This window comes from Corvus brachyrhynchos, unplaced genomic scaffold (assembly GCF_000691975.1).
Source record: "Corvus brachyrhynchos isolate BGI_N302 unplaced genomic scaffold, ASM69197v1 scaffold99, whole genome shotgun sequence".
Lineage (NCBI taxonomy): Eukaryota > Metazoa > Chordata > Aves > Passeriformes > Corvidae > Corvus > Corvus brachyrhynchos.
In genome coordinates this window covers 2,957,453-2,969,003 of record NW_008239778.1, presented here as the reverse complement: position 1 = coordinate 2,969,003, position 11,551 = coordinate 2,957,453, and the positions used below count along the sequence as shown (strand labels likewise).

General features: G+C 40.3%; 1 protein-coding gene across 1 annotated transcript in view; it reads left to right on the top strand.

Moving 5' to 3' along the window:
* ANKFY1 (ankyrin repeat and FYVE domain containing 1) overlaps nt 1-11,551 on the top strand; it is a 31,255-nt gene that overhangs the window by 3,496 nt on the left and 16,208 nt on the right. The window contains exons 2-8 of the mRNA XM_017743008.1: nt 266-458; nt 1,984-2,102; nt 4,416-4,551; nt 6,485-6,608; nt 7,781-7,930; nt 8,422-8,587; nt 10,630-10,834. Of these exons, the coding sequence (XP_017598497.1) occupies nt 266-458; nt 1,984-2,102; nt 4,416-4,551; nt 6,485-6,608; nt 7,781-7,930; nt 8,422-8,587; nt 10,630-10,834 (1,093 nt within the window). The remainder of the gene's footprint in view (nt 1-265; nt 459-1,983; nt 2,103-4,415; nt 4,552-6,484; nt 6,609-7,780; nt 7,931-8,421; nt 8,588-10,629; nt 10,835-11,551) is intronic.

The window sequence follows — 11,551 nt, the reverse complement described above, 5'->3', positions numbered from 1 at the left end:
TTCCTGTAAATTTAAAAAATTCAGAACTTTCTTTGTAAGTGACTTCTGTGACTGTGTTATGATTTTTCAATGTGTTTATGAAAATGATATAAAATAGAAGGTTTAATACAGGGGGTGAGATGCTCTAGTATGTGGAAGAGGAGAGGCTGTCCTTGGAGTGTTGTGTAATTAAACTACATGTGTAATCTGAGGGTTTAAGTTATCCTCAGATGCCAGAAAAAGGTGTGCATGTCTCAACCTTGTAGTAACACTGTGTGCCTTGCAGAGGAGGTGGCCAAGCTGGAAAAGCATCTGATGCTCCTCCGCCAGGAGTATGTGAAGCTGCAGAAGAAACTTGTTGATACAGAAAGGAGGTGCAACCTTCTGGCTGTGGAGTCCAACCAGGGCAATTCCAGCGACACCTTCATCAGTCGACTTCTCACCATTGTAGCTGAACTCTATCAGCAGGAGCAGTACAGGTAAGGAATCCCCCTCTGGGGAAAGGGGAATTCCAGGAACCTTTGATTTTATTGACTGCACTAGGTCCTGGTCTTAGACGAGGAAAATTCTTCGCTGCCTGGTGTGAATAGCGTCCTGAGTTGCAGCTGTAGATGGAAGAGCATGCTAAAATCAAGTGACATTCTGTATCCAGTTCTTGAATCGAGAGCTTTAAGCAGAAGTTTGTTTCTTAGACAAGTTCAGAGAAAACTGACAATGGTCACTGTCAGCAGCAAAGCTCCCTTTGAACAGAAGGAGTTTTGACCTGGACCATACTTGGTTGATGGATTAATTACACAGTGTGTCTGAAAAACTGTTCCTTTCTTGAAAGGCTTTGTCCTTAAAACATTTTCAGTTCTGTATTCCAGTGGTGTGTGTAGAAGCCTGATTAATTTGGCTTGTCTGGTTGTATTGGTGATGTATGTGACTTAGTGATGCACTGTATTTTTGAATCTCAACACAAAGTTATGGTTAATGTTTTCTTTTCTGTAGGCATACTAAGGATCCTTTCCGTATTCTAGATCTCTGAGCTGATTCAGTTCTGAGACTGTTGTGATATTTATCAATTTCTTTGCTGTTACTGAAAGCAGTGCCAATATAGTAAAGAAGTTTAGTCATGTAAGGGAAAATCTATTTTAGTTAAAATTTCCTTGCACCAGCATCTCTTCATGAGCCTCCCTGAGAAAAGGCTCTGTGCCTGCAAGAATTTACTGTAGCCTGCTGGGTAAAAGATTTGATAGATAGTGTATGTCAGAAGAGTTGCAGCACTTTATTTCTGTTCAGCTTCTTAGCTTTAAATGCATAGAATAGTTGTCTAAAAGGGCCTACACATCACAGAATGAGAAAGGTAGCAGGTCCCAGTGCAGGTTTCATTAAGTAACATCTCGGTGTTGTGCTGTAGTTTATAGCAGTACTTTGATTTGGAAAATGGTCTGGAAAGCACACCTACACAGTCAGAACATTTGCAAGCCATGGGACTTCAAAAAGAGCAGGTCAGGTATTTTCTAACTGCAGTGGATAACCTGGTATAAACGGTCAGGATGAAATGGGTGTTGTTGACAGCTGGTCTCCGGGGAGCTGGGGATTCTGCCTTGCACTCAGACTACTGTCAAACAGCGTTGTTCTCTTGCTGGTCTTGCCTGAAAGCGTTGGTGCTTAGCTGACAGTATTAGTATGGACACTGTGACATAAATATTTAACTTCAAGATTGGTGGCTTTTCCTAACTTCTACAATAATTCTCTTGCTGTTTATTCTGAAATGGTAAAAAAACCCAAACCCAACCAAGTACTTGAAGTATTAATGACTCACTGCATTTCTCCCTAGAAAAATATGGATTGCCATTTGACAACATGTTTTACTTAACCAATTGTGTTTTAACGTCCCAAACAACTTGAACCAAAATCGTGGATATCATGACATAGATACTGTGGAGATGCTGAATCTATACATACCTAAGTGCAGGGAAAGTCTGCATAATACGTGTTTGTGCTTTTTTCTCCTATCAGTGATCTGAAGATAAAGGTTGGGGACAGGCACATCAGAGCTCACAAATTTGTCTTGGCCGCACGCAGTGATACATGGAGTCTTGCCAACCTTGCCTCAACAGAGGAGCTGGATCTGTCAGGTCAGTCACTGCTGAGTAATGTGATGCCTCATTGTCTTTAGGGTGACTTGTGAAAGGGCCTGTTGGGAGAAGGTTGCTTAAGTGCCTTTCAGTCTAGTGCTGTCCACTCAAAGTGGTGCTTAATCTGTTGATTATGGAGCTCTCGTTCTGAAAAGTGGTAGTGAGCTTGTGAACTGTGTGCTAGGGGTAGTTAAGTCAATAACCTGCCTTCTTTCTCTTTAACAAACAGGGGTTGAGATTGGTGGCCTGTTTGTCTTTTCTAGAGTCAACTAAACGTAATGAAAAACAAATCTATATGGAGGAGCTTGACTTCTTCCTTTGTGAGGAAGGACAGGGCTTTTTGAGGTAGTGTGCATAATTTCTCTGAAGCGTGTCATGGAAATACCTTGCTGCTTGTTAACACAGTGTGTGTGGGAAGTGAATGCAAGTACTGATGTGTTATTGAAATTGTTTGCTTTGGCACTTTGATACCTTTGTAAAACAGGTGAGGAAGAGAAGTTTTCCAAAAGACTGTCTTCTACATGAGCATTTTGGTTTGCTGTAGCTATTTCTTGCATGTACTTACACTGAGCAGTGTTTCTGCAGATTGAACTCTCAACAGGCTTTTCTGTACTTAACAGTGTAGGACAGCCTTATACAATTAATTTGTGAGCAATAAAACCAGGTATGAAGTTAAGCAGGCTTGCTGACTGGCATGTTGAATATTAAGCACTGGCTTCACTTTCTGCACTTAATCTTATCATGAATTCTAAGTACAAACAAACTGGAAAGTAGCAAGTCACAGCAAGCTGGTTTTATGAGACAGCGTGGGCTTCCGTGCAACATGATTTGTGGATCTTTCTGCAGGCACAAGAAAACAGATGCCAAGGAGTTTTGAAACTGCTATGCTAACAAAAGCTATTACTAAAAAGCTCTTATGTTACTTGGAGTGTCATTCCAAGTGGCAGTCTGAAGCGTTTCTAGCTCCATGTCTAAGCTAGTCTGAGAATGTCAAATGTAACTGCCGTCTTACATGTTTAACAATGCAAACACTACTTGAATGTGTGCTAGTAAATGATACTTTCCACTGTAAAATTGAATTACTGATTTTTTAATAAATTTGATAAATGGCACAAGGATTACCTTATGAAGTAGCTGGAGCAAGCAACAAGCTGTTCCCTGGAAATGGTTTTCTTAAGAGGTTCTCTTAAGAACTTGCAAGCTAAGATTGCCTGAATCTTATCTTCAGAATGCAGGCAGCATTTGAGATTGAGTGTTTTTAGAGTTCGTGTAATCTGTAGAATTTTCTAATCTTTAAAAGAGTAGAAAGAGATGAACACATGTTCTCTTACTGAAAGGGAGAAAATGCACTCTTACCTCTGCCAAGGCAGAGCTGATAGTACATCTCAAGTAGGTTTTCTGATTGCTTCAAGTTTGGCATAAAATACTTGTCTTACTAAAACCTTGTGATTCCTAGGAGGCAGCCTGCATGCCAAGTACTGCTGCTACTCTGCAGATAATCTGGGCCAACCCTCCATCTAAAGGAGATGTTTTAGGATGGGTATTTTGGTGTCTTTAAGGTTTTTAATTTAAATTTTTTTTAGAAAAACAAAACAGCTCAAAGGACTAAGGTTAATTTTTTAAATGAATGGTATTTCTGTTGTTGATCTGATCTCCTGAAGTTATTCTTACCTACATCCTTGTAAGATGGATTGTCATTTTAATTGTGAGTAGGTGACAAAGGTCCTTGGCCACTGGGCTTGAGTAGTGTCCCATGGTGTGATTTTCCGTTTTATTCCCACTGCATAAAAACATCAGTTTGTGATCAGTCTTGTAAACACCTGAAATATAACCAGCTCCTTAAACTGGCTCTTCTACACTTTTCCTAGAAGTGGCTGCCAGCAGTTTGAAGTGCTTTGTAGTCACTACCAAAGTGTAACAAGGTGTAAATACCTTTGTTGGAATGCAGCAGTTCATAACATATGGCTGTTAAATCAAAAAGGGAGATTGTTCTTGTCAGATGTGGGTGTGCATTTGGCCATATGTGAGGGACCAAGGAGCATAAGGGGCATCACTGGTCCCTAAATATGCAACGTGGGTGTAGCAGATAGCTCCCTGCATTCTGCAGTGTCCCAGTGTAAGAAGGTTTTCCTGCTTGGTGCCAGCATTGTTATTCAACTTCTGACCAGTTTCAACATTTTGAACTAAGTACAGTTTCAAAACAAGACCATCTTTTTATGGTAGCTGTGACTTTCAGAAGTCAAAGGAAGAGCAACTACTAGGATAGGTGATTGCTTTTAGGTATTTTATTAATCCTGTTGCTCCCTGTACCAGATGCTGATCCAGAGGTAACCATGGCAATGCTGCGGTGGATCTACACAGATGAACTTGAGCTAAGAGAAGATGATATCTTCTTGACGGAGCTTATGAAATTAGCTAATAAATTTCAGCTCCAGCTGCTTAGGGAAAGGTGAGTCTTAGTAAATATACCTGAACTCTTAAACCTTGTTTGAACAGAAATAAGATGATAGCTGCTGGCAATTGGATAAAATTATACTTTTTTCAAAGTCTTGAGCTTTTAATAATACAACATGACATTCAGTTTATCAGGGGAAATGAAGCATTGTGCTACAGTTAAACTGTAGCAGATTTCTCATAAGTTTTATGTTTACTTTGCAGTTCTTCTCCCAGTCAAACTAATAACCCTAATCTGGTGTTGAGAGGAGATAGTAGAATAGCATCAGGTTCAGGAGAGTTGCAAGAAAGGAGTTGTTAGAGAATGCTAGGAAGTCAATGGCAATTAGCTTGGTATTAAAGTGGCACAGGTGAAAGTTTTGTAACTTCTGTGCATCTTGTGCAACCTTTCTTCAGAAATAGGGTTAATGTACAACGCTTTCACGTTCTGAGACTGTGATTACACCATGGTATTAGGGGCTAGGTTGTTATATTGAATTACAGAGTGTTCTAAACCATTTGGAGTTAGTGAGAAGCCTGAATGTACAAATTGAAACCTCGTCAAGTTTGTACAACTTCAAAGCCTTGAATTTAGTCAAAGTACCCTTTAATTGAATAATCCTTTGCCCAAGGGGTATCTGTAGCAGTACATTCATAATCTATGATTTGTATGCCTTCAACATGAAGCAATTAAATTGCTGTCAAGTGTTCTGACCAGAGAAGCTGAAATCTGTAAGGCCAGTGCTAAAACTGCTTCAAGCCTTGTACCAGCCCAAAAGCTGCCCTCATGTTGTAGTGTGAACTTAGCAGTTGGCTGGTCGATGTGTAGGATGCCATTCATAATTATGAGATGTTTTTGTAGTTACAGAATCATTGAATAATGGAATTGTTTAAGCTGGAGAAGACCACTAAGATAGAGTGGTCAGCAGCCCAGCACTGCCAAGTCCATCATTAACCATGTCCCCAGGTGCCACGTCTACACGCCTGTTAAATCCCTGCACAGGTGGTGACTCCACCACTGCCCGGGGCGGCTGTGCCAGTGCCTGACCACGAAACCTCGTCAAGTTTGTACAACTTCAAAGCCTTGAATTTAGTCAAAGTACCCTTTAATTGAATAATCCTTTGCCCAAGGGGTATCTGTAGCAGTACATTCATAATCTATGATTTGTATGCCTTCAACATGAAGCAATTAAATTGCTGTCAAGTGTTCTGACCAGAGAAGCTGAAATCTGTAAGGCCAGTGCTAAAACTGCTTCAAGCCTTGTACCAGCCCAAAAGCTGCCCTCATGTTGTAGTGTGAACTTAGCAGTTGGCTGGTCGATGTGTAGGATGCCATTCATAATTATGAGATGTTTTTGTAGTTACAGAATCATTGAATAATGGAATTGTTTAAGCTGGAGAAGACCACTAAGATAGAGTGGTCAGCAGCCCAGCACTGCCAAGTCCATCATTAACCATGTCCCCAGGTGCCACGTCTACACGCCTGTTAAATCCCTGCACAGGTGGTGACTCCACCACTGCCCGGGGCGGCTGTGCCAGTGCCTGACCACCCTTTCAGTGAAGACATTTTTCCTAATATCCAACCTCTACAACCCCTGCTTGTGATCACTGTTGTACTTGTAGAGATACACATCTTCCCTACTTCATAGTAGTGAATGAACTGCAGTTTGTGCCCTTGGGAGAGCTGGGATGGATCTCTACTTGCAGACTGCTGTGTGGTGTTATTATGGACCTTGGCTAGGTGGGCTCTGATAGAAGTCTGCTCTTATGGAAGAAGTCTTCTAGGACTTCTGACAAAAGTATGTTTATGCAGTTTAGCCTTATTAAAGCAAGTCCCTGCTATATTCTACTGGTATCTGTAGAAAGGAGTCTTAGGACTCTCTTACAGCATGGGAGAGTGATTAAGTGAAGCTTTTTGGTTATTGACACTGGCTTTCCTGTTTTGACAGATGTGAAAAAGGAGTTATGTCACTCGTTAATGTCAGGAACTGCATCCGTTTCTATCAGACTGCTGAGGAGCTCAGTGCCAGCACACTCCTCAACTACTGTGCTGAGATTATTGCTAGCCACTGGGTGAGTTCTGGCACAAGGAGGCAAGACAAAAAATGTTTGGACATCATAAGAATGTAATAGTAGAATTTTGCTTACCTTACCACACTGTCTAACCTCAGTTAGTTGGTCAATTGTCTTGAGAATGTCTTGGTAGGGGGGAGTAACTTGTTCTGTTCATTGGAAATACTTCACTGTACAAAGTGTCTTAGTTTCCTAAACATGACCCAAATAGAAGGGACTGTATTCTAATAAGCAAGAGGGTTGTTTATCAAATCTGGACTCCAAAGTGTTTAGAAGTTCATCCATAGTTGGTCTCTGTCTATACAGATCACAAATCCCAGGCCTGCTTTTACTTCTAAAAATAATTCATGGAAGCCAGGGAAATTTATCTTCTGTAATGGAGGGAGAGGCAGCTGGTCTTGCAACCAGCTTGGAAGTTTCACTTGCTCTGATCTCTTATTTTGAAGAAAGTTTGATTAACTGAGTAATGAGTTAGCCTTTAAAATAAGACTTGTCAACAGTAAACTTGGGGCAGGGGGGGCTTCAGATTATTCTAAATCTAAAATGCATACTCTAGATGTGGATGTTTCTTTCTCTGGCTAATGCTAAGGCAAAGGGAAGTGTTTTGATATGTTAATACATAAAAAAAGATTATTATGTCTGAACCTTTGGGTCAGCAGTTTTAACTCAACTTTCTTCTTGACTCCTAACTTTTGATGCTCAGCTCTACATGGAAATGAAGTTGCTTCTGTTTAGTCAAATGAGCACTAACTGAGACCTAAGGCCTTCTTATTCCGAAGATTCTGTTTACTTTTATTCATATTTTTATGAATCAGTCTTCAGTAGTTGTAGGACTTTTTGGCAAAGTTAAGAATAAGTCAGTAGAGGATTATCTTAAAGACTAGATGTTAATCCACCATAGTGTCTGGTAAAATGCTAGTTTTCCATGTCTGTAGACAAAAAGGAAGAAAAATTTCACTGACTGATCTTGAAATTAAAATGTAAGATATAAAGCTTCCTGATTGTTTCTTCCTAATCTTAAAAGACTATCTGGGATTTTTCCTGCCAAAATGTTATCAAAATGGAACTTCTAACTGAACTTGTTTTGTGAACTTCAAAATTACATTGTACAATGCCTTGTCTATAAATATAACAGGAGTATTGCTTACCCTTCTCTTTTTTATTGCTTCTAGGATGACTTGCGTAAAGAAGACTTCAGCAGCATGAGTGCTCAGCTATTGTATAAAATGTTCAAGTCAAAGACAGAATATCCTTTGCATAAGGCCATTAAAGTTGAGAGAGAAGATGTAGTCTTCTTGTATCTTATTGAAATGGATTCACAGGTATAGTGAGACTGACTTGATCTATCTTCTAGAATTTGGTGTTTCAAGTAACTAGTTCCTAAGTACCAGTCTGAAACTCGTTAGTGATTTTTCTCACTAATTCTTATTTGCATGTTCAGCATTGCCACAGCTACTTCTGTGTAGGTAATGGAGGTCTATTTAGCAGTAGCTTCATGAAGACATAATTTAGAAGTGATTTGTAACACTTAAAAACATCTTCATGCAACAGAATATATCTAATAAAATCCATTACCTGATATTGCTATGTACATTTAAAGCTGAATGGTTATAATAGCCAACTTTGCTGCTTCGTGGCTGTTCAGTAAGAATCATTTCCTTGGACAACTTTTCTGTTGAAAGCTGAAGTAACAGGTATTTGTTCTGCTTGGATGAAAACTCTAAACAACTAGCAAATAAGTTGTCTCCCAACAAGAGGCAAGGAAGAGTTATTCAAGTACTTGTAATGTCAGTTGGCTGTATTTGTGTTGTAGCTTCCTGGGAAGCTCAATGAATTGGATCACAATGGAGATCTTGCTCTGGATCTAGCCCTGGCCCAAAGATTGGAGAGTATTGCAACTACACTGGTCAACCACAAGGCTGATGTAGATAGGGCAGACAAGACAGGCTGGAGTCTGCTCCATAAAGCCATCCAGAGAGGTAAGGAGATGTGATATGAAGCTTTGTTAACTTCCAGTTGTTCCCAGTGTGGAATACATACTTCCAAGTCTGTTCCTGTGTCATGTTGTAGTGACACTGCAGTTAGAAAATTGTAGTGAAGTATGAACTTTGTCCTGTTTCTTTTTTTTTTTAAGACGTAAGAGCAAACAGACTTATTTGAGATCTGAGAGCCAGTTTGCTGGCTGGGCAAACTTATGCTATGTGACATCCAGGTGCAATCTAGTAGAACATTGCCTGCTAAAGGAAGAAATCTAGGGAGACACTGGGAATATTCTAATTTAACAGTATTCTTTCTGACAAATAGTTGAATTGAGCACAACAAAATAAAGGTCACAAAGAAGAAGTCCTTTCCTAGACTTGGGTTGAATGCAGCATATGCTTCTTTGAAATATGGTTAACAGTAAGGGTCCTTGCCACTGCATAGCAGTTTCAGAACAGGAAAATCTGACTGAAAGAAGATGAGGAGCAGGTGGTGGTACCTGGACTGTCCAGTCTGAATATTTCCAAAGCTCCAGTGCAGTTACCAGAGTGGTGTCTGAGTACAACTACATGATTATATTGAGCTGTTCCCCACCTTAGAGTGGAAAATGCATCTTATGAGAATTGGAGCACAGCAGGTTCTGGTTGCCATGGCCACAGTACTCTGAAGGCTTTGGATCAGCAGCATCTTGGCCTGTGGTCAAAGTGTGGTAAAAATCTGCAGCGAACACCTTGTGCTGCTTGTTATTTCTGCAATGTCTTTGGCAGCTCTCTTCCAGAAAGCCAAGCATAAGTTTATTTTTACCAGCAAACTGTCTCGGACCCCTAGAAGTAAAGGAAGAAGTTGGGAGCTGAATTTTAAACTCACAAAATTTAAATTCATCTCCTACATGTCTAAACAGGGTAATGCTGGCTTCTGATCCTGTGAGTGAGACTTCAGCCACGGGAGTAGGAGACATTGTAGGCATAGGTCAGTGTTGTGATGGCTGCAGCCATATAAAACACTGGAAAAATTGCAGCAGGCTGTTCTTCATACTTAATACTGGCATTTGTCCCTAGTTCTAATGTCTGCTTTCAGTCTGATCTAGAGCTCTGAGAATGAACACTTGCTTTTCAGTAACCACAACTTCAGTGAATTAATCACAGTTAACAATCACATGTTCTGGAAATGGAGCTAAAGCAAATTGTCTGCACTTGCCACATGATTCTTACTACTTACAATCACTGAAAAGTGGGGGAATGTCATATATGGAGATCAGAATGGGACTTTTGTTTTTGTTGATAGAGATAATCCAGCAATATGGATTTAAAACACTGTTCTTTGTTCTCCACTCTTGCATTCAGGCCAAGCAAAATGTGAATATGTCTATGCAAAATAGCCTTTGAAGCAAGGGCCGCCAGTATTTTCCTGAAGTTATTCTTTGCATATTGGTGTTTCAAGTACAAGGTTTCATATGTGGAAGTGGGTCTAAGTTCTGACTCCTGAGAAGCTCTCAAGGAGTTCTTGGGAATGCTGTGCATGGTGGGTCTGCACTGCTGGAGCCCTTACCCTGTATATATATGAGGGACTGAATTACCAAGAGCAAAGGCTGTGTTATTCCTGTTTATGCAGTAAGACTCAACAGGCTAACTTGAACTGGAAACTTTTGACTAATGCCTTGGAATAGTACCTTTTGTTCAAAAAATACTTGTATGTTTAGTATCACAGTTTGTCCAATGTTTTATTAAAGGAACAATGGATTTATCTTGATAGAGGAATGAGCAAAGTCAGTATCACTATAACAATAAGCTGGTGTGAGAACTTGAGTCACAGGTAACCTGTGGGCAAAACACTTCTTCAAAGGATTTGCTGTGAAGTGTTTTAATCCTGACTTTGCAGTGAAGCACTGTTGAAGTTGCCTGTTGCTGGGGCATTTTAGGAGCAGACACTTGTGTTGGAATGAATGTATGGTATGGATTGAAGTCACGTGTATCCGTTTCCTGGAGTATAAAACATATAGGGTACATATATCCATTAATAACTTGGTTTTGTTTCACAAAAGGAGATAAATTTGCTGCAAACTTTCTCATTAAAAATGGTGCCCGTGTGAATGCTGCTACACTGGGAGACCAGGAGACTCCTCTGCACCTTGTGGCATCGTACAGCCCCAAGAAGCACTCGCCAGATGTCATGGCAGAGATGGCACAGATCGCACAGTCCCTCCTGCAGGCAGGAGCCAATCCAAACATGCAGGACAGCAAAGGCAGGTAAATGCTGTGGGATGTAAAGTCTGCTACAAGTGTAACAGACAATGCTGTGGTGATCAGATGCAGCCTCCTAAGAACCTCTTCAGGTCTTTCAGCAAAGTACAGCTGATACTGGAACCAGGAATTCATTTACCTGGTTTGAGACCAGTTGGTAGCACTCAAAGTAGAAAGTTGTGCAGGCTGAATGGTACCCTTCACGGCCAATTAAATGTAGCCCATCTACAGAAAGCTGGGGTGAGTTGATAGTGTTAGAACACATGGTACACAGTTAAATTGCCTTTATTGAATCATTGAATGGTAAAAGCTAACTAAGATGACAAATAATATACCTGAAGCTGTCAGGGAAACTAAAATGTTCTCAAAAATCGCCAGTTTCTGCAGTTTGTTTATCTGAAGTGTAGGGCCTGTAAGCTTTTTCACAGGTTAGGTTGGGCTGGCAAGCAAGTTCATAAAATAATATAGAAGACTTGGGATATATCAGCTGCACAGTTCTGACAGGTGAGGCTATTGTACTTCTTCCTGTAAAGTTACTTCTTACATTAATGAGTTCCTTACTACCAAATTAATTGGAATCATGTTCACTAAAAGTTTAGATTTCTCTTTCTTAAAAGAAGTGCTTGTGCCTTTCTCCTTTAAGCAGAGATGAAAGTTAAGCCCATGGTTCCCTAGGGGTGTGTTGGTGACTGGGGCCAAAGTCTGAAGTGCCTTGCTTATTCC